This window comes from Perca flavescens, chromosome 11 (genome assembly GCF_004354835.1).
Source record: "Perca flavescens isolate YP-PL-M2 chromosome 11, PFLA_1.0, whole genome shotgun sequence".
NCBI lineage: Eukaryota > Metazoa > Chordata > Actinopteri > Perciformes > Percidae > Perca > Perca flavescens.
The window spans coordinates 10,352,534-10,375,604 of NC_041341.1; the positions used below are offsets into that span (position 1 = coordinate 10,352,534).

Here is a 23,071-nt window from a genome sequence, read left to right on the forward strand (position 1 = left end):
CTTAAAATTCATGAGGTTGAATCAAATTTTAAAATGCTTTGTGTTTAAAAAAATAATTTTAGCCGATTTATTTTTAACAGATTTTGAAAAACTCAAATATTGATATCCATATTCGCATCAAAATCCAGTATCAGTCCGGCTCTATTCATCGAACTCAAGCTCTTCAGGACTCATCTTCAAAAGGAAGATCTGACAGATTTTACACTACATGTATCTTTTATATTACATACATTTTTTATATTAGTGTTTCGCTTCTTATGAGTTGTACAATATAATTCTCATTCTTTTCCAACTTTATCTTTGGATTTGTAATAAGTATTCTACAGTACCTATTGTATGTACAGTGTTGACTGGCTTTTATGTTCATCATGTAATGTGTTATGTATGGTATTTCAGGTTTGGACCCCAGGAAGATTAGCTGATTGCCATGGCATCAACTAATAGTAGTGGTGGAAGAAATATTCAGATCTTTTAAAAATCCTAAGTAAAAGTACTAATACCACACTGTAAAAATACTGTGTTACAAGTAAAAGTCCTGCATTCAAAATGTTACTTAAGTAGCAGTATGTAAGTATCATCAGGAAAATGTACTTTAAGTATTAAAAGTAAAAGTACTAAATGCAGAAAAATCCTCACATTTTGGAAACTGGAAATGATCCAAACAGTTCTGTCAATCAACTAAGCGTTAAATGGTCTAATCATTTCAGCTGGACTTGTAGGCCTGTATATTGTTGGGTAGTTAAATTCATAATAAAACATTGTATTTTATAAACTACATGTGTTTTGTGTGGGAAAAATCTTAATTTGTAAATGAACTAGTAGCTAAAGATATCACATCAATGTAGCGGAGTAAAAAGTACAATATTTCTCTCTGAAATGTAGCGGAGTAGAAGTAGAAAGTGGCATGAAAAGAAAAGAATCAAGTAAAGTAAAAGTACCTCAAATTTATACTATAGTACTGTAATATAGTACTCAAGTAAATGTATTTAGTTACATTCCACCAATGACTAATAGGGATCCTTTAAATAAACACTGAACTCTGAAACTTCTCGCAACTCACCACGCTGTGTATCTGCGGCTTGCGTCTCTTGGCCAGGTCGATGATATTGATCCCGTTGTAGTAGAGGTTCTCCATGCAGCCGTGGAAGTTCTTCCTCAAAAAGGTGCCAGGTTTGCCAGGCAGTGGGATGCCTCCAAAACTCAGCTTTGAAGAAGGGAAAACAGACAAGGTAGACCTCTTAGCACCAGATGCAAGTCAAGTCAACTCATCTTTATTTATATAGCACATTTAAAACCAGCATGAGCTGACTCAAAGTGCTTTACAACCAGGACAGATGGGGTGAAGTATGCCTTGATACATAGATAAGCAACAGCAGGCTAAATAAATAAAAAAGTACATAACAAACACAACACCACAAAACAACTTGCACGGTAAAACCAAGTTAGAAGAGTGAATTAAATCAGTAAGTAAGTGTTCCTATTATGCTTTTTCCCTTTCCTTTATTGTGTTATATATCTTTTTGTGCATGTTAGTGAAAAGGCCCAAAGTCCACCCCAAAGGCACTTACCATCTTCAACAGGAAACAATGTTCCCAAACTGCTCCAAACAGCTCTATTGTAGTCCAGCCTTTACTTCCGTGACAAACGTGTGTAACTTTGTAACACACGTTATAATGCTCGCCTAGCTGCTAGCATGGCACGCCCTCATACTCTGCTTCTGACTGGCTAGTAGTCCTTACCTAGCTACTGTGCACGTGCCCAACAAAGATGGTACAGAAGTGAGATGCCTCACTCTGTAGCTTAAACAGAGAGCTCAACACACAGGGTGAAAAGAGGAGCTGCAGCAATGTGCAGTACAACAAAAATATGGTGTTCTTTGAAAATTAAACCACATAAACCTATTCTGGTACAACCTCTAAATCCGATTATGAACCTTGAAATGAGCATAATATGAGCTCTTTAAAAGCAGTTTAGGGAATAAAAAGACAGATGGTGGTGATGGCTTGTCAGAAGCCAGGCAGCCTCAGACGTCGCTAAAAGCAAGAAATGTAATGCAGAGATTGATCCAATATAACAAGTACAAAAATGTATATTCATGTATGTAATTTTCTTTAAAGAAAAAAAATATATATAAAATGACATTCACATTCTGCTCTGTATTTTGCTGTATGCTAAACCATCACAGTCTCAAAATACATTCACAGACACATTCTCACAAGTTGCTGCATGAACAGCTTAGCCAGTGATCCAGAAAGTGAAAAAACATGACCCACTCACTGGATCCAAACATACACCGTAGAGCCACTATGTGCATACAGAATTCTGGTCTGGAGATGTTGTTCATGGTTTGGCGTATGTCCTTTAGTTCCAACAAAGGGAAATAATTTCCTTATTGAAGCTGGCAGTGACCCATATGCACAAAGAGTGGTCCTTAAAGAAAAGAGTTTTCCCCCCCCCCGATTTTGGTGTGGAAGAACTTGGCTGGCCTGCACAGAGCCCATCAAACAGCTTTGGGATGAATGGGAACTCTGACTGCGAGCCAGACCTTATCACCAAAACATCAGAGCTGGACCTCACTAATGCTCGTGTGGCTGAATGGAAGCAAATCCCTGCAGCCAGGTTCCAAAATCTTTTTGAAGCCATCCCAGAAGAATGAAGGCTGTTGTAGCAGCAGATTAATGCCCATTGTGGATTTCTATGGTGTAATAAGTATGCATGTTGTATTTCAACAGTGGCAGCAATTGTGCAAATCCAAATTGCATCTCTGAAGGTGATATTTTAAAGGAAAGGTTAACGGTTCAATTATTGTCATTTCTCAGCACTTACATACAGTACATTGAAACAAAATGTGTCCTCTGCATTTAACCCAGTGGTTCCCAAACCCGTTTCTGCCGGCCCCCCTTTTGTAGATTAAAAAAACCATTCCCCTCCTGATTAATCGTCAGTCTTTATCCATGCTTTGCTAGCAGAGCAGCAGGACCATGCATTATTAATTCATATTTAGCTTTGCCGCACCCTGACCGGACCGGGGATCGAACCCATTACTCAGCAGTGCCTACAAGCCCCCCTAAATGACCCTCAGCTAAGCTTCGCCCGCCTATTACTGTGTCTGTCCAAGCTTTTCATTCTCACACGATACATATGCAGTTTACAATAACAGCCGCAGATTTACCACTTGAATTCAAAACAATTTTTTTTAAGTTCTTGATTTTAGAAAGAGGCAGCAAAAAAAAAGCAGCTGGCTTCTAAATTCTAAATTCAATTGACGATTGGCGGCTGAGATGACAACTGTCGTTTTATCATTTTATCATCTCTAGCTAGCTAATTAACTGTAGCTCCCTGAAGTTGGTCGAAAACAATGCCTCAGTCTTATTCATTTTTAAAAGGAGAACCCTGTAAAAGACCGGTAAATATGCACTTCTTGGCTACATGAATTACTGTATATGCCTGTTATACTGTATGCCTAGTTACACTTGCTAAACTATAATTTGACAATCACTGTCTGGTGGAAGGGTTTAGTGACCAATGAATGTGTTTCTAAAATTACAGAAAGACATTAGCTGTGTTCGAAACCGTTCCCTCATTCACTCACTGACTCACTATTCCCAATATGTGTTTATTAAATAGTGAACTATATAGGCCAAACTCTCTGAAAAAACATCGTTGCGTGACTTGCATCAGGAGATTTGCCGGTTATTTGTGTGACGGAGGCGGGCTTGCCCAGCATCATGTAAACAAACCGAAAAAAAATACTTCTAATACGTCCCTGAAACAAACCGAGCACAGGATAGTAAAAGGTTGTATATTATATATGTTGCATGTTACATTCCCACTGTTTAGAAATGGAAGCCCGCTCTATTTTTCCTTTTAAATTTTCGCAGTTGCTTCTGCTTCTTCTTCTCCTCCGGGAATATACGGTATACGGGAGTTAAATGTAGAGTGCATTGTATGTACACTCAAATTAGCTGTGCATTGTGGGTATTTGATAGTGGACTATATAGTGAATGAAATTAACCACGGAGAATTCGAATCCCACTACAAAATGGCAAACACACTATTTCTGTTATACGGCACGGTTTCAAACACAGCTATTCTATCCCATAATCTTTTTGATTGTGGTTTGAATACGTTTAGAATATTCTGGAATTCAAAAATAAATAATAATGATTCACCGCATTCAATCTGAATGTGTCTCACGATGTTAATGCTGTGCAAAAGTCTGTAGATGTTGGCAGTCCTCTCGGCAGTCTGTTATTCCTTTGAGACAACAAAAATAACTTTTCTGTTTCTTTCTTTTTTTCTTCTTCTTCTCTTTCCATAACGAAGATGTCATTTCAAAACATGCTTCTTCCCAAGGGCTTCCAGTGTATAGACTAGAATCTGTTTACTATAGTACTCCACTGCCTCATATCTATCTTAATAATGATAGGGCTGCCTGGCCCTCGCTGGATGAATGCATAAACGAGAGACATTCCCGTTTACAAAGCTGCAGTTATGTAATTGAATCATCCCAGGGCCTCACCTCGTAGTCCACCTCCAGAGAGTGGCCTTCTCCTTTGGTCTGGAAGTGCTGTGTGTGGGAGTCCACTGTGAGGTTAACCTGCTTGTTGAAGCGCTCGATATGAACCGAGTGCCACTGCTGGTCGTCCAGCAGGCTGCCCACGGTGACGGCAACGCGGCCGCTGCTGAACCTCAGCCTGCTGTCGTCTGCAGAAACACAGAGAAAACAGCAGCAACGCAGTGAGAAGCTTCACATAGTTACATCCTCCACAGTGGACCTGTACATGTGTGAGGGCAGGCTGGCAGGTGACGAACTAAGGCAATAAAAAAAAAAAATTATCTTTTTCTTCGTATTGCTGTGTATCAAATGCATTTGCTTGGAAAACTTGAAGATATGTATACGTCTACATCTTTTGTTTTCTCTTTTTACTTTTAAATAAACAATTGCAATAAGCAATGATTTAGCACTTTGAAGACATAACTCCCATTACCGAGTGGAACTGAGGTGAGATGTACAAATGACAACCTTAACATTGCTGCAGCACCTCTCAATCGTGACTGTGAGAATAAATTCTTGGGGAAATAAAACATTGATTTTGAGAGAGAGAGAGAGAGAGAGAGAGAGAGAGAGAGAGAGAGAGAGAGAGAAAGAGAGAGAGAGAGAGATAGCGCATTTCACCTAAGTTGAGGTAGAGGTCCAATCTTCCTCGGTGAAGCTCCAGGGTGATGTAATCTCCTCGCTGCCCCTCTCCGTGCAGTAAAACACCCTCGGCCTGATGGCTCTTGAAGCGCAGCGAGATCACGTCCTTCACCGTTGACATGGACTTCTGGTTGAACCGATACAGCAAGGAGCTTCTGCTGTCAAAATCTGCCACATACGACTCTGAAAGAGAATCACAAGTACTCTTGAATCAGTAAAGCCCTCTTAAAATGGAAAACATGTTCCATTTGTCTGTAAAAATTGCACCATTTAAAAAAACCAAAATGAAGATACTATAGGTGGAATTACTGTACTAAAGTACAAATTTCAGGTACTTGTACTTTACTTGAGTCTTTTTTTCTGCATTTAGTACTTTTACTTTTAATACTTTAAGTACATTTTCCTGATGATAATTACATACTGCTACTTAAGTAACATTTTGAATGCAGGACTTTTACTTGTAACACAGTATTTTTACAGTGTGGTATTAGTACTTTTACTTAGTATTTTTAAAAGATCTGAATATTTCTTCCACCACTACTATTAGTTGATTGCCATGGCAATCAGCTAATCTTCCTGGGGTCCAACCATGAAATACCATACATTACATACAACACATTACATGAAAAGCCAGTCAACACTGTACATACAATAGGTACTGTAGAATACTTATTACAAATCCAAAGATAAAGTTGGAAAAGAATGAGAATTATAGACTATATATAGATGATGTGAATGAATATTGTACAACTCATATGAAGTGAAATACTAATATTAAAAATGTATGTAATATAAAAGATACATGTAGTGTAAAATCTGTCAGATCTTCCTTTTGAAGATGAGTCCTGAAGAGCTTGAGTTCGATGAATAGAGCCGGACTGATACTGGATTTTGATGCAAATACGGATATCAATATTTGAGTTTTTCAAAATCTGTTAAAAATAAATCGGCTAACATTCTTTTTTTTTTAAACACAAAACATTTTAAAATTTGATTCAACCTCATGTATTTTAAGACAATTAACAGGTATTTGGTCATTACAGCTGTCAGATAAGTATAGCGGAGGAAAATACACGATTTGTAATAGTTTCCAAATGACCTCAAACACATCTTTTGCATTTTTGTAAAAAATGTTATTTATTTATTAGCGACACACGTATACGCCTTAATGGTGGAACAAACTGACATCAGGACAGCTGAAAGTCTACACATCTTCCGCCGCAGGCTAAAAACAAACATCTCTTCCAACTGCACCTTAAGATGATGGTTCTATAAAAACAAACTGCACTTACATGTGGCACTTTGTAGTTTGGTTTATTTCAAACAAATGTACTTCTTCTATGTGATTCTTGCTGTTCCGAGTTTGTATGGTTGAATGCACTTATTGGAAGTCGCTTTGGATAAAAGCATTGAATACTTTAAGTACATTTTCCTTATGATACTTAAATACTTTTACGTAAATAACATTTTCAATGCAGGACTTCAACTTGTGACTGATTTATTTTTTTTACAATGTGGTATTAGTAGTTTTACTTAAGTAAAGGATCTGAATACTTCTTCAACCACGGAGTGTCACGGTCTAGAAAATTCCTCTCACAATTAAGTCTGCATCGATTTATGAGCTGAATGAATCATTAATAGGCTACTTCATTTTCCAAATGATTTGCCAAACACAGCAATTTCATTTGACTATTAACTGTTAGTTACTTAATCACATGGATGTTAAAAACACAAGGCAATTTCTAATGGTAAATAACAAATCTTTATTGTGTCACTAAGGAGGCAAAGAGGATTGCATTAAGTAATCTAACATGAGATGGATTCATTATTTTGGTATCGATTCTATTGACACTGATTTCGATAGTCAAGAAGATTTAGTATCAATTCTTTGGGGATCGACCCACCAATGCCCACCCCTAGTATAATGCCATTTTATTTAAACCTACATTGTTTAATTTTTGTAATTTTGATTTGAGTTGATTCTTAGCCAAAAAAAAAACTTTGTTCTTTCACAAATGTGTGCTCATTCATGTGTAATTACTTCCACCAACTAATCAAAGTATTCTCATGTTTCGCCTCCATCTTTAAAATACATTAGCCAAAGAGGGACATACCTCCGCCTTTCGCCCTTTTATACTCAGTGGCACCCTGACGAATGCCAGGGGCAGATTACTCTCCAGGGAAGCGAAAAAGAGAATTAAAACGACAACGCATCAGGCAAAGAAACAAGACCAAAGTTAATATTTGGAGTGGCTAGAACAGCTGCGTGTAAACGATGGAGATAGTAAGAGCAAATTTCGGGTTCGGCCACCGTAGCGGTTAAAACGCGATCGGAACGGGAGGGGCTAGAAAGTTTTATTCAGTTGGTTGTCATATACAATTTCACCGCTAGATGGGAGAAATTCTTACACAATGCTAGCTTTAAGGCATAACATAACTACTGGCTGCAATAATACATACAATAATCCATAACTATTTTTATTTGTATTAAAAACAACAGCTTACAAAGTGCTTTAACAGAAGAAACAAAAGCATAAACAAAACATAAATATACACAGCACATCAGTACACTTAACTATACATACACAACAAAAGATGGAGCAGCTCTAAAGGACAGGAGAAAAAGAAAATTCACAAGTAGATCGAAGATAAGTGGAAATAGCAAGTTATAGGAGGGCAGTCATTAAGTGCCGATGGACAGAGAAAAAAGGCAAAAGGATAAAAAGGATAAAAAGACAGCATCACATGAAAGCAAGTCTATAAAAATGTGTTTCAAGAAGTGATTTAAAAGAAGTCACTGATTCAGCTACAGTGTTTAAGTAGCAGTAACAGTCTGCAAGGTCTTTCCACAGCCGAGTCAAAAACCAAATAACTGCACAGGTTTAGCAGTCTTGACACAGTCGCGCGGCGCTGATAATCACTGCTATACAACAGCAACCTGAGTGAGGAAGGAAAAGAGTGCTGTACCCGAACCAGCTACCTGCCTGTCAAAATGGAGAGAATCTCAATCTCTATTACACTCCCTCTCTTCCACTTTCACCGTTCATGTACAATTAATGATTTCAGGAGAACCCTGACGAATAGATTGGAGATCAGCGGCATTCAGTGTCACCTCTAAATAATCCTGCTTCAGAGCGACAATCCTGCAGCAGAACGAGCTGCATGGCAATGTAACCTTTTTGGGCAGATTCGGTAGTTTCTGTAGGTTAACTCATTCATCAGCTATATTGTAACTTACTTGGCATTTTTAATAGTTTATAAGCATATACGAATATATTGACCAATGGAGGAAGAAGGAGTACACAAGGCAGGCAGCATCGGGTTTTATCCAACATTAACACACTTCGCCAGTGTGTGGTGGTTGGACAACATAAAACTGATCACTGTAAGATATTCAGAGAGTGTTTCACAGTGCATTAATTCACTGGCTCATCTAGTTAGTGCTGCTTCACAATGCGTGGGAGAGGTGTGCCGGTGAATCCCCATAACATGTATTTTATGGAGGATTGCTCAGGCTATAATAGTGTCTTTTTATCATGAACTTTATAGGTTCAGTTTGTTTATACATTGCATTACAATCACGTAAGTGTGGATGTATTTGAATGTAATCTTTTATGATTAAATCTTTTAAAAGACAATAATTGAATTATGTTCTTTCGAGAATTTGTTATCTTAAGGGTAATTACTTTAATTGTAGTCATGATGAAGCCCGGCATTACGGGCAACACGCGCTGGCGGCATACGATGCACTTTGATCAGCTGTGTCTTGCTTACAGGCTGATGCTTCGGTGTCAAGAATGGCACATCCCAGACACCGTACTTTTATTACTTCTTCTGTCTGGAAGGCACATCTGGTGTGTGCTTCACTACTCAAGGTGTTTGTTTCCCTTTTCTTCTCCTTTTGTCATTTTTACCGGAGTCTACGCCGGACGCTAGGCTGTGTTACGTGCGTCTCTCAAAAAAATATGACTACACGTGATGGCGACGCAGACTGCAACAACTGTGATTGGTCTGCTTGGCTGTGGCTTGGTAGCATTGCATCCCCCCCCCCACTCGTTTCCAGGTTATCCTTCTCCATAAACAACATGAAATCAACGAGAGGGTTAACTTCTCCTGCTACAGATTTCCGACCGTGGTCATAAAAGCACAGGGGAGACACTTTGTTTCTCCTCACTATGCCTCTAGAGTCGGTATTCACTCCTAAGCTAATCACCGTCACTCTCTCACTCGCTCTACACACACTCCCCGAGCACACACACACACACATGCCGGCCCTGCTATTCTCTTATCAAGAGATCAACGCAGACACCAACGCACAAGTATGCACTTCAGTCCACTTAAGCTATGGCGAAAGCTCTGCATAAAGCCTCAGCAGGAGCATATATCTCACTTTAAGGGACATGGCAGAGAGCAATGACTCTGAAGTAACAAAAACATGTTTTCCTGAAAAAATAAGCATTTAAGTTGTGACAACCTGAGAATAATGAATTAAATTGGTGAACTTTCAACAAGAAGATAATGAGCCTAAGTAATTACATTTGCTATTAACCTGCCCGCTAGCATGACCAACATCAATATTGCATCAGAAATGTAAAGCCCTAAGCTGAGCATATTTTTACATGATGAACACTGGACTGTTTTTCTGTTTTCTCTCCTAAGTCCTACATACAGAATTTTGCAGCAACATTTATCAGGAAAATCAGCTCCATTCCAGTCTTTTGTAGCTGCTATACGGTGAACTAAGCTACAGTATACAATAACACAAGTTGTCTGCTTTCTAAACTAGCGTAGCCCTGTTATGGGTTTAATTTTTTTATTTGCTGTATAGTAAATAAAGTCTATAAAGCTACATAAAATGGTTTTACCTTGCATCTTCAAACCCAAGGCCTGTCATGACCCTGGGGTATGTTTTAGTTCCTGTTTTATTTTGTAGGTTCTTCTCCTGTGTCATGTCTCGTTTTACTTCCTGCCTTGTAGGTTTTATGGGTTTTCCGCCTTATGCCTACCATACACTAGAAGACTTTTAAAAGGTCTGACACCATCTCACATCTAAAGACATAATATGTAAAGACTGGAGATCTTGCAGGGTCACAAATTGCAAGACTACAACTACATTCATTTTTGAAAGATTTAGCCAAGCTAGCTAGCTACTGCTAGCGTTAGCTGGTAACTTAAGAGAAAATTGGGGATTTTCTGTTCTGCCGTACCAGCAGATGAATGGCAGCAGTACCTGCAGGACAGTCTGTGTTCATCTGCCGGTAAATCGGCAACTTTTGCTCTTTAGTGTTTAGCTTAGCCAGCGCCATAGCAGTCTGCCCCGTTCTGATGTGTTTCTCATCTGTCCCTCCCTACCACCCCCCCTACCCTTATGTATATTAGTCTTGGGTAGACCTGGGCAATATGATAACAAAAATTAGGTATGACAATATTTTTGAGCAAATACATTGATGTTGATATTGCGGTGATATTGTAGGGTTGACTATTTTTGCTTTCACAAAATATAGATAAACAATCATCAGTAATATGAGATAATGACGTGTGAAGTGGGTAAAGGCAAATAATAAAATAATAAGCTAGTAAGTTCAGAAAATTACTGTAATGCAGCCTTTAAAGCCAGGAAAAGACACTTGTGTTGAATCACAATATTACGATATTCAAAATTGAAGACGATATATAGCCTCATATATTGATGTCGATATAATATCGATATATTGCCCTAGTCTTGGGGTTCTCTTGTGTCTGATTGTCTGCGTTTGTTCCTGGCTCTCTGTGAATCTTCCTAGTGTATAGTTTCTTTTAGTGTTTTTTCCTTTTTAGTGTGTGTCTGGATTTTCTTTTGTTGCCTGTCTGTTTCTTGGATTCTGCTTTATGTTTATTAAAGCTCGCCTTGTGTTCTGCCAGCCTGCCAGACCTGAATGGTCTCGTGCTTTTTTAGGTCCTGCTTTTGATCTCTCAAACCGTGACAGGGCCTCAGTATCACCCGACGTTCCAACATGCGTCTTAAGCTGCTTTCAAAGTCTTATTCTGGATGTGTTCAACGTGGAGAAATCCCTGTGCATGTATGTTTTACACCCTGGCTGTTTTGATTAGTTATTTCACCGCTGTCTGGAGTATGAAACGGCGTGTTAAAACCAAGTGAAGAGCAAACAGTCCTCATTAGTCTCCATAAAGAGTGTAGCTGCAGAGCCAGATGTATAAATGAACAAATCCTTCTAGGTGGTGTAAACCACAGAGGGTTGATGTGTAGACTTGAGTGCTTTCAGAGTGTGTTATTAACTGCAAGAGGTGTGTTACTCACTGTAGGAGCAGCCATACGCCTCCAGTCTGAGGCCCAACCAGCCACTGGGGTTCCAGTCGAGAGGCACCAAACGCAGGAAGCGCATTCTCACTGCGTGGGACAGCTTGTTCTGGACAACAGCCTCCGAATTCACATTCCCGACAAATCTCTGCAGGATCACAGAGGGACAAAAACTGTGGTTACGACCAGAGGCTCCACTGAAAAACAAGAAAATGACTTCAGATCCGAATAGTAATATTTTCACCAGGGAGTATATATACACACACACACACACACATTTGTTTTTTTAGCTGAATACTTGAAATATAAGCACAATAAAAAAAATCTACATCCTTTAATAGCACAGACAACAACTAAGTGCTGACAAGACGAAGCCAAGGGCAAGGTCTTCTTCCTATTCTTGAACATACTATTTGATGTAAAGTGATAAGAATCGTTGTGTGGTGTAGACATACGAGAATATCCGGTACAAACAGATCCATGTGAGAAGGAGGGAAAAAAAATCACCACTGAGGCAGCTGGGGGCAATAAGAGCTCTTATATTGTTTTTTCTCCCTGCAGAGCTAAATACAAAAACCTCTGAGTACAATTGTGAGATGTCGTTCTTCTTTTTCTATTCTATCCCTCCTCTACTTTCCGTCTGCACCAGACAAAGCCAGGGGACATAAACAGAGAAACAGAGAGAGTGAGAGATGGAGGCAGAAACAGAGACAAACAACCTCTCCTCTCAAATGACTGATTACCAGCTTCTTCATAACCAATTCTAGGCAGGTGACATATCAGATCAATAAGTACTCCTACTACAAAGAACCAAAAATATAGATCATTGGCAGTGGAGCTCCAGGCGTTTGTGGACAGAACACAGTCAGACAAGGCCAATAATTCAACTCTCCGCAACAGCAGAGACACAATTACCAGCGGCACAAATGACCGTCCGATGCTTTTAGAATGCTGCAAAGAGAAGCATCATTAAATGCACCAGGATGCTGCCTCTTGGTAGATAATCAAGGCAACAGTGCGACTTGTAAGGCTGTTATTGTGATTTATGCCACCACTTTCCCATTTTGAGCCTTTTACCGAGCGCAGCGTCATGGCTGAATCTTAGCACGCGTACGCCAAGCTTTTTTTTCTTTTTTTTTTTTTTTTTACACATGCACAGTAATTCATGTCGGCACAGGAAGGATTAACAAATGGCGCTGGGGCTTATACGTACGGTCAAAGCAAATGTATTACTTTAGCACTGCACACCGCTTTTAAGGCGAACAAAATGTGAGGAACACATTGGCCTTGAAGAAAAAAAACACAATATACATATTCACAACACTTGGATTTCTCAAAAGCTTTAAAAAAAAAAAAAAAAAAAAAAAAAATCAAAGCCGTCAGTGTGTTATTGGGAATCCGGCTGATGAAAGCATGCTGCTAGGCTTGTCATACAGGGCTCCAACCACAACCTTGTTATTCTCAGCCTTTGTGTGAGACATGCTGCGGTAGAAGGCTGTTTGATTGTACCACATTTCACATAACCTAAAGCCTTTAAAAATGTGACTTCAAATGTTAAACATTTCTTGTGTATTCTGAGCGTATTCATATAAAATATTCAACAATCGAAAAAAAGAAAAGAAAAAAATCTTCGGAATAAAAACACCCTTCGTACATTTTTTTTTTATTTATTATGGCTGTATGGTTTAATTTCATTGGGAATTTAATGGGATAGGAATAGCAGTGCTGGCAACATGAGCACACAAGCCACCAAGTGTCTGCTTCAAATATTGCTATAACTCTGATTGGAAACACATGACATCCCCTTTTTTTTTTCCCCAATAGAGCCAATGACAAGAACCGAAAGACAAAAATCTCTAAGGTGAAATAACCAAAACTGTTTTTGTACATGTAGGACGCAATTGCTAAATGGAGGTGGGGGTTATGTGTGTGGTATATGTTCGGTATACAGCTTGTGAAACTCTGCTTCTTCTTATTTTTGTTATAATCATTACCACATATTTCCGCTCGACTCCCAGCTGAATGTCTGGAAAATGTAATGAACCAAACAAACTCTGATTAGGGCTGCACTGCAAGCATTCTCGCTATTCATTAGCTAACAACACTCAAGCACGTCAGCATGAGTCATTAGTATTCAAGAGCATTACCACTACAGGAACACCACTGAAGCTGTCCGGAGCTATGACGTTTTGTTTTTGTTTCCTCTCTGGAAAAAAAAACAAAACATCCTGTGTGTTACAGCTGGGAGATGAAGTATCGTCTCATATACAGCCCGGAGGGTGCAGAAGATTTTCCAAAGGTCCAGAGGACCGAAGTCGGTCCTTATCCACATAAACAGCCCTAACCCCACTGTGACTTCATTATTTCTATTCATGCTTCTGTCACTGCGGAACAGTCTCCCTCCCCATTAATTAAGACTCTTTACTCTTCCTCTCCAGTGATGAGCTCCCTTGTGTCAGTTTTCCTTTCTGTTGCATACAGCACAGGCGCATACGTTTTATTTTAAACAATTCACTAGGGGGCCGCCGGCAGAATGCTACTTCCGCCGTTGAAGACGCTACAGTATGTTCCAAAAGGTTATTGGCCAGTCAAACCGCCTAAGGGAACACATAGTGAGGAGAAAGCTACGAGTCTGTGACCTTGCCACGAGTGAATATGCTACAGCAATCCCTGACTGCCAGTTAGTCAGCAAGGAGTCCCGTGACCAGGATCAACAAGGCATATATATAAACAAGGCATATATATATATATATGCTAGTAGGAAGAGGATCTATTCTCAGTTGAATATACTGTATGTCTACTACACCTATTGAGTTACATTTTGGGTAATAGTTATGTGAAGGTACTGTCAAGTTAATGTAAAAAAACGAGTCTACTAGGGCTGTCTACTAAAGAAATTATTAGTCGACTAACACTCATAATTTTGTCGACTAATCGACTTAGTTAATTTAATCAACAGATCTGTAAAACTGAATTTCTTCACAAAGAATCATTTGATGGAAATAAGTCATTCAGCATGAAAAAAAAGCATAAAATGATTGACTAAAAAGGACAGATTAGTCGACGAATCGACTAAGAGGGGGCAGCCCTAGAGTCTACACCCACACCAGCAGCTCCATGAGGCTGCACAGTGATGCTTTGGGTTCAACATTAATGGTCCCATGGCATGAACATTTCACTTTATGAGGTTTTTTAACATTAATATGAGTTCCCCCAGCCTGCCTATGGTGGCTAGAAATGGCGATAGGTGTAAACCGAGCCCTGGGTATCCTGCTCTGCCTTTGAGAAAATGAAAGCTCAGATGGGCCAATCTGGAATCTTCTCCTTATGAGGTCATAAGGAGCAAGGTTACCTCCCCTTTCTCTGCTTTGCCTGCCCAGAGAATTTGGCCCACACATGAGAGAGAGACATCATGGCTTTCAAACGAGCAAAGTGGCAGTTGGTCAAGGCCACACCCCCACCCTCCACCTTGCCCCCCATCTCTCCTCTTCAATAGCATTTAAAGCTACAGATACAGAAGGCACATCCTAAGGAAAGCTCATTGTGGGACTGGCTCTAGTGGCTGTAATTCTGCACCAAGGCTGAATTTCGGAAAAGAGACTTCAGATACAGTATTAGGGGACCAATAAGGTCTATTTAAAAGCATCCAAAAAGCAGCATGTCATGGGACCTTCAACATCAGCATGGCAACTGTCACCGGCGCTGTCCAGGGTGCTGATTCTTGAGCTGTCCTGGGTATTAAAAGGTAGGCTCAATCCTGCTAGTAAGGAGTAATAACCAATTGTCTTGATCAGCTGTCTCATCATTTGCCTCATCTTTTATTCTCATAATATTCAAGTTGTTGTTCCGGAGAGTTATCTAATTATTATGTTGTTGTTCAACTGTCCTTGCCCATTCTAGCAACATTACAGGCCCCACAAAAAAAATAAAAAAAATAACAATAAAAATAAATGCACAAACTGCCAGCTCCTTTAGAACTCATTCCACTTTATTGGAACGATAACTAACGCTACACAAGGGGTCAACAATCAGCCAAACTGCAGAAACAGCAAACATTCTGCATTCAGGCTGTTGTATGTTACAAAGACTATCCTACGTTTACATAGGCCTATTACGTTTTTTGTCGAATTTCACACTGAACGCGTTTTGTAAGTTGGTGTTACATCTAAAACAAAAAAGATGCCTTCTACGGATTTTGGTGAACCGTGCATGTGCCTGGAATTATGGTATGATCAGCAAAGACACAGCTGCACTCCTGAAAGGACACATTTTGTCATTTTGAGAGAGAGAGAGAGAGAAGACAGAAAATAAAGGCCAAAAAAGTTAGCTCCAACTTAATGACCTGGCGACGCAGATTCCCCATCACCATAGTAACTGTCTGCGTGCACAAGGCGAGAGAGGAGAGGGATGATGCTCTGCTCACAGTGGCATGTTGGATGATCAAAGCCTTTATATAATGACAATACCTCCAGCTATTGAATGCATTCCTCTCACCGTCGCCCTTCTTTTAGCTTTTTGGCTAGCCGACGTGACGTGACCTGCCACGCGCTAAATTAAGACAAGCGTGTACGTCACGTCATCGTATTTAAGAAAGCCTACCTAGGAACAAAAAAAAAAATAATCACATTTGGGTAACGCAGCGTTACTTGGATAAGTAACTGTAATATAATTAGACATACTGTTGGAAATTGTATTCCCTTACACTACTCGTTACTGTGGAAAGGAATGATATTACAGTAATATAAGTAATGCGTTAAGTAATGCGTTACTGCCCAACACAGCAACAACTCAGCCGAGGCTTAGAAAGAAAGGAAAAACTTCATTTCTGATACATGATAGTGCTACTGTACAGTAGATGAGAAGTCAGAGGAGCCAATAGTTTATCTTGATCAGCAGTTTCGTCATATGGCTCACACTTTATTCTTGAAATATTTACATTGTTGTTGCAGTTTAGTTCATTTTGTCCTTGCCCATTTTAGCTTATTTTGTTTCTGTGTTGGCTTCAGCAACAAAATATAGAACATTTTGGCCGTTTGAAATTACATGTGTGGCGTGTTTCATGTTCTTGGGTCCTGTTAAGCAACATTACAGGCAACATGTTCGCAAAAGCAAGGTTCATTTAGGGTGTTAGCATGCTAATATTGGCTAGTTGGCACTAAATGCAAATGGCAGCCGAGGCTGATGGATATTTGGTATTGGAAGAATGAGGTGATGGTGCTAGATGAGAAGTCAGGGGATCAACAACTCGGTAGGATTCAGCCACCAATTTTTCTGAGATCAGGCTGTTTAATATTGCAAGTGCAATCACAAGATACAATTACTCAGATAAAGTTAACATTCATGTAAACACATTTTATTCCTTGTTAGATTCCCATCTACCTGAACAGCTAACAAGCATGGAAATGGATGTATAAATTCCCCCCCTTACGGACAAGAATGAGTTTCACAAATTTATTCACAGCTGTATTAAAAATAGATTTCGGAATAAGGCTTTCCAAGGATAATGAAGGTAATCTGGAACCCCCTGCTACAATACATTCCTCTTCCCACCTATAAACGTTTGGAGAATCCATCTAATTCACCATGGAGTAGATTGCAAATATTATACAGGGAATTAGGTTAAAGCGGGATTTAAAACAGGGGCTCTGTCATTTTTAAAGAGTTTACTTTAAACATTTAAATTTAAAAGTACCATCAAGCCAAACCCCTTTTTCTTTTTAAGGAAACACATTCACTGAGTAAGTCACTTTGAGTTTCACAGCACATGAGCTGATAAAAGTCCACACTTCATGTCCCAAAAGCGTCAGACATAAGTCATTTTCACAGATTTTCTCCCATGGCTTTCACTAATTAGGTTATTATCAGCTTGTAGTTGTGCCATCATGTCCCTTCACATGTTCCTCTTATACTTTCTAAGGCTTTGCTCAGAACACTCCCACAGACAGGATACTGGTTGTGGGAACATGCGGTGATGACAACACTGTTACTAAGGTGATGAGAAAATACAGGCGACTGAACCATTAAAGTTGAACAACGGGAGACTAAGCACACAAAATAATGTTAGAGAGGAAAGAAATGTTATGTATTGTATGTTTTACCATATGTCAAAGCTGATTTCATTTCTATTTTCAATGTTTTTACTTGTTTTTCCTTTTTCGGATGTCTTAATACCCAGTGATGGAGATGTCCTTCCAACACTTTGATCCAGAGCAAGTTATGTCCACAGATGCTGTCCTGATGTTCCAAAAATATTTGGTATGGATATTAATGGGCCTCAGAGGATGGCTGCCATTGATTTTGGTGACTGACTTTTTCTCTAGAGCCAACATCAGGGAGAAACCTACCCCCACCACTTGTGTAACCAGACATAAAAGGCAACTTTGCACACAAAGCATCTAATCATTTATTAAATTGGCAGTTCAGGATCAGAACCTAACAAACCAACTAAATGATTGAGGCGGCGGTAGATGTGTTCTGCTATGTAAAATTACGTTTTTGAATGTTTTTGAATCAAAGGAGTCTGGTGGCTTTGAAATGAGCGATATATGGCTTCAGTTCTCTGTCCTAAAGGCACTGTTTGACAGCAAGGTGCAGCAGTAAAATTATCCTAAACATAGCGTACACTTAAACTGATATAGATTTTTTTTTAGGTGTCTAAAATATCTTTAGCTGCTGTGCCCACGTCCACAGCAGCACATTGCTTAGCTTCCGTGTCAGTACTCCTGTCTGCTTCTCCAAACTGGGGGCGTGCCGACCGCCATTTCCTGTTGGTATACACTGACCTTATACAACCCCCACTTCAAAAGATCCAAACTATCCATTTTAAGAAAACATTTCTCTGTGCCACCTTCAGGACAAACGTAATATTATGTTACATATCACTAGAAATTTGAAGCAAGACTGCTGGAAAGAACTTTCAAAATGATCAGTATTTCTTGGTTTCATAGCATCTTGTTTTTAAACGCTGCAGCATCTTTAGTAGATGCCAGCAGGGCTGTTGACCTTTAGCCCCTTTTTTTTATTAAAGCTCATTTTTCCATGGAGCTAATTTGGCTTGGCGTTAGCTAAGAATGGCTGAGAGCTAGCAGTCATATCAGCAGCTGCTGCTGCTCTCTCATTAGTCCCCCTCAGTTCAGTTTCTGGCAGTGAGCCGTTACCTTTGAGCTTCACTTGTTAAAATGCAAGACGGATGTGAGTAAGTATCAACCAAAGGTCTTGGTGAACGCTGTAGTTCGTCAGCTTGAGTGTGAGTTTCTGAATAAGAGATTTCTAACTAATTGGGCGACATTCACCTTGCACTATATAAATGATACCTTAAATCCAAGTTCACATCCACACCGCAGAGGAGATGGGAGGAGTGGGGTTTAAATTGTCTTTGTGAGTGTGCATTACAGGCGCATCAGTAAATATAAAGCTTAGTCACGCTTGGTGTTAATGCTTGCCAGGTTTTGGAGGATGATACACTACGATACAGCACTGTATGCCGTGGTTGAGTGCTATATTAATTTTAACATTTGAAGTTAAGTGCAGCAGTCTCTCTTTTTTCTCTCATGGCTCACTTACAAAAGGTGATAGCTGCAAGTCATGGTGGTAATATCTACACATAATGTCTCGTCTTTTCACTGCACAACAGCTTTAATTCCTTTCTTAAAAATAACAATATGAAGACAGCCTGGATCACACATAACGGAAATGTCTCACTGAACTTCGCTCTCTGTAAATATTTCATATAATTTGCAGGGGAAGTGGTACACTTCTATTTATTTTATGGCATTAATTCAAAACGGACTCATGATACTGTGTACTTGTTTACATAAACACATTGATCTCTGGTTAAATATCTGAAATTGCACTGTTTTTGCCAGATGGTGTGAGCCATCAGCAGACTGAGCTGCTGCTTAAGGGCCCCACACCCATCAGGGGCCCACAATATAAAAAGCTCTGCTGTTATATTCCAACCCTCCGTAATAAAGAAGGAAATGTGTTTGTTTGAGCAATTTCTATCAAGGTTGATTGTTGTTCTCCACATTTGCACATAGCAAAGATAACTATTTGTTTTGGGGCCAATCAAAACTACCCATCTTAAACTCCTTGTATACGGACCTGCTGTCAAAAAAAGGTAAGGTATTTTTCTAAAAAACAAAAAAGCTGGCCACTGCTAGTAAAGGTTACTCAAACGGAAGTAAATAGTGTATTTGTTGGGGACTATTTTAAGCTGTGGATTAATGCACATTCAGTGGGTTAGTGACAGGAACAGTGTTTTAGGGAGCTCTTAAAAGAGGATTTTGACTTTAAAAAAGTTAGACCTGTTTCAGAGTTAAAACAATTTTGCTCAACCTCATGATATTTTATCTAATCTTCCTATATTTCAGTAGATTTTATTTTAAAATATGTAGGAAGATAAATACTTAAAAACAACCCCCAACACTATAAATAATGTCCACCCTCACATATGTGTGATCTTTTTATTTAACACAATGAAAAAAATAACCAGTTTGCAGCAGTTACATGCCTGTGAGCAACTACACTCTGCTAATTGTTCTGCCAGGTGTAAAAACGCCAGTAAAAACTATTTAACATCTTGTCAGCAGCTTTTGACATAACTGGGGCGAACACAATAAAGGATTATTAACGTTATTATTAATGTGCTAACATCAGGCTATTTCCTTACAGGTTGAGTCCGTGTACAGGCTGACATAACAAGTTGTGACATTACATGGAGGACCAAAAAAAGAAAGCAGTATAATAATTGTGTTGACACTTCCCACACCTTGAAATATGTCAGAAAAAAGTGAGAGGATGTGCTATCTGGCTCGGACCTGTAAGGTCATCAACGAATTAATCCACGGAGAAGAGACAGTGGAAAAGTAATGATATCTGTGTGACAGAAGTAAATGTTTAGATTGCTGCCACTTTCATGTCTGTGTGTTAAAGGTCCCATGGCATGAACATTTCACTTTATGAGGTTTTTTAACATTAATATGCGTTCCCCCAGCCTGCCTATGGTCCCCCAGTGGCTAGAAATAGTGATAGGTGAGCCCTGGGTATCCTGCTCTGCCTTTGAGAAAATGAAAGCTCAGATGGGCCGATGAACCTCCCCTTTCTCTGCTTTGTCCGCCCAGAGAATTTGGCCCACCCATGAAAGAGAGACATCATGGCTTTCAAACGGGCAAAGTGGCAGTTGGTCAAGGCCACACCCCCACCCTCCACCTTGCTACAGACAGAAATACTACATACAAAAACCATCATCCCGCAACGCCCTGCTGTGAATACAAAATACCACATCCTAAGGAAAGCTCATTGTGGGACTGGCTCTAGTGGCTGTAATTCTGCACCAAGGCTGAATTTCAGGAAAGAGACTTCAGATATAGTATTAGGGGACCACTAAGGTCTATATAAAAGAGACTTCAGATACAGTATTAGGGGACCACTAAGGTCTATATAAAAGAGACTTCAGATACAGTATTAGGGGACCACTAAGGTTTATATAAAAGAGACTTCAGATACAGTATTAGGGGACCACTAAGGTCTATATAAAAGAGACTTCAGATACAGTATTAGGGGACCACTAAGGTCTATATAAAAGAGACTTCAGATACAGTATTAGGGGACCACTAAGGTCTATATAAAAGAGACTTCAGATACAGTATTAGGGGACCACTAAGGTCTATATAAAAGAGACTTAAGATACAGTATTAGGGGACCACTAAGGTCTATATAAAAGAGACTTCAGATACAGTATTAGGGGACCTCTAAGGTCTATATAAAAGAGACTTCAGATACAGTATTAGGGGACCTCTAAGGTCTATATAAAAGAGACTTCGGATACAGTATTAGGGGACCACTAAGGTCTATATAAAAGAGACTTCAGATACAGTATTAGGGGACCACTAAAGTCTATATAAAAGAGACTTCAGATACAGTATTAGGGGACCACTAAGGTCTATATAAAAGAGACTTCAGATACAGTATTAGGGGACCACTAAGGTCTATATAAAAGAGACTTCAGATACAGTATTAGGGGACATCTAAGGCCTATATAAAAGAGACTTCAGATACAGTATTAGGGGACCACTAAGTCCTATATAAAAGAGACTTCAGATACAGTATTAGGGGACCTCTAAGGCCTATATAAAAGAAACTTCAGATACAGTATTAGGGGACCACTAAGGTCTATATAAAAGAGACTTCAGATACAGTATTAGGGGACCACTAAGGTCTATATAAAAGCATCCAAAGAGCACCATGTCATGGGACCTTTAAATATGAAGCTAGATCTGGGGGTTGATTAACCACTAGAAGCAGGGGCTGCAACAGCTAGCATGGCTTGAGCAAAGAAATAGTCCCGGCACAAATTGCCCATAAACCCACAAGTTATAATGTTTCCATTTCGGTTCATGGATAAACAAAACAAGTTTATTAGTGAGCTTTGAGCGCAGCCAGACTAGCTATTCCCCCCTGCGTCCAGTCTTTATGCTAAGCTAGGATAACTAAATCCCCAGCTTGAGCTCCATACTCAACCCTCTCCAAGTCCAAGCGAGGTTTGACAACACTGCTACTCAAAAAGCGATTTTACAAAACTTCATATTAGACATTTATTTACTTGTTTATTTATATATTACGGTACTTCGGAACCCAAGACTTTTGTAAACTCATTTCAAGCACCAAAACAACAACAACACTTTAGGTTTGTTTTCACAAGAGATTGGAGAAATATTTAAGAAGAGAACATCAACTTTTCAGCTTCAGGGCCAAATTATCTCTTTATCCATTGCTCTGTCACTATGCAGAAAGATGAGTTTGTTCTGAACATTTTGAAATGAAACACGTGGCTATCCAGTTATATGCAAATATCCTTAAAATGTCAATTAAAAAGAAATGTTAAAATGTGAGCAAAAAAAAAAAAAAAAAAAAAATAACATAATATTGCTCCTGCTCCAACGATGAATCTAAAGTCATACGGAAAGCTGAAACACCCGTGTGCAGACTTACCCCTACACCATCCTCATGCCTGTACTGTTTCCAGGCCCGGCCCGTGTCACTGTAGAGCAGGAGGTAACTGCTGACCCAGTCCCAGCTGTCATATCGTCCCTGTGTGGCCACAGCCGTCACCTCCATCTGCTCCCTGAGATCCACCTGGAGCCATGGCTCCTGGTCGGTCACCATGGGAGACCAGCCTCCTGCTCCTGAAGGAGGGCAGAGAAATACAGACAGAGTGGGTACCATTTTTTAACAGTTTTATGAGTGAGAATAGAGTGAATAAGAAAGGAGGTGGAGTCGCCATTTTGTTTAATGACTCATTCCAATGTACGCAAATATCTTGAATATGTGGCTCTTCAGCTAAGATCCTCCCCTCAAGCTCTACTTCTAAATATCTACAGGCCACCTAAATACTGTGCAAACTTCTTTGACGACTTTACTGAACTGTTGTCTATAATCTGTATTAACTTTGACCGTGTAATTATTGCTGGTGATTTCAACATTCATGTTGACATCCCCCAGGACCGAGGGACCAAAGAACTGTGTTGTGTTTTTGAGAGCTATGGACTGACTCAGCATACGCACAATAAGGG

General features: G+C 39.5%; 1 protein-coding gene across 1 annotated transcript in view; it reads right to left on the reverse strand.

Annotated features, from left to right (window-relative positions):
• The window catches only part of cntnap5a (contactin associated protein family member 5a), a 104,673-nt gene that overhangs the window by 55,481 nt on the left and 26,121 nt on the right, over positions 1-23,071 (reverse strand). Inside the window, exons 3-7 of the mRNA XM_028591655.1 lie at positions 22,491-22,684; positions 11,499-11,646; positions 5,180-5,383; positions 4,523-4,707; positions 1,061-1,204 (exon numbers count right to left, since the gene is read on the reverse strand). Of these exons, the coding sequence (XP_028447456.1) occupies positions 1,061-1,204; positions 4,523-4,707; positions 5,180-5,383; positions 11,499-11,646; positions 22,491-22,684 (875 nt within the window). The remainder of the gene's footprint in view (positions 1-1,060; positions 1,205-4,522; positions 4,708-5,179; positions 5,384-11,498; positions 11,647-22,490; positions 22,685-23,071) is intronic.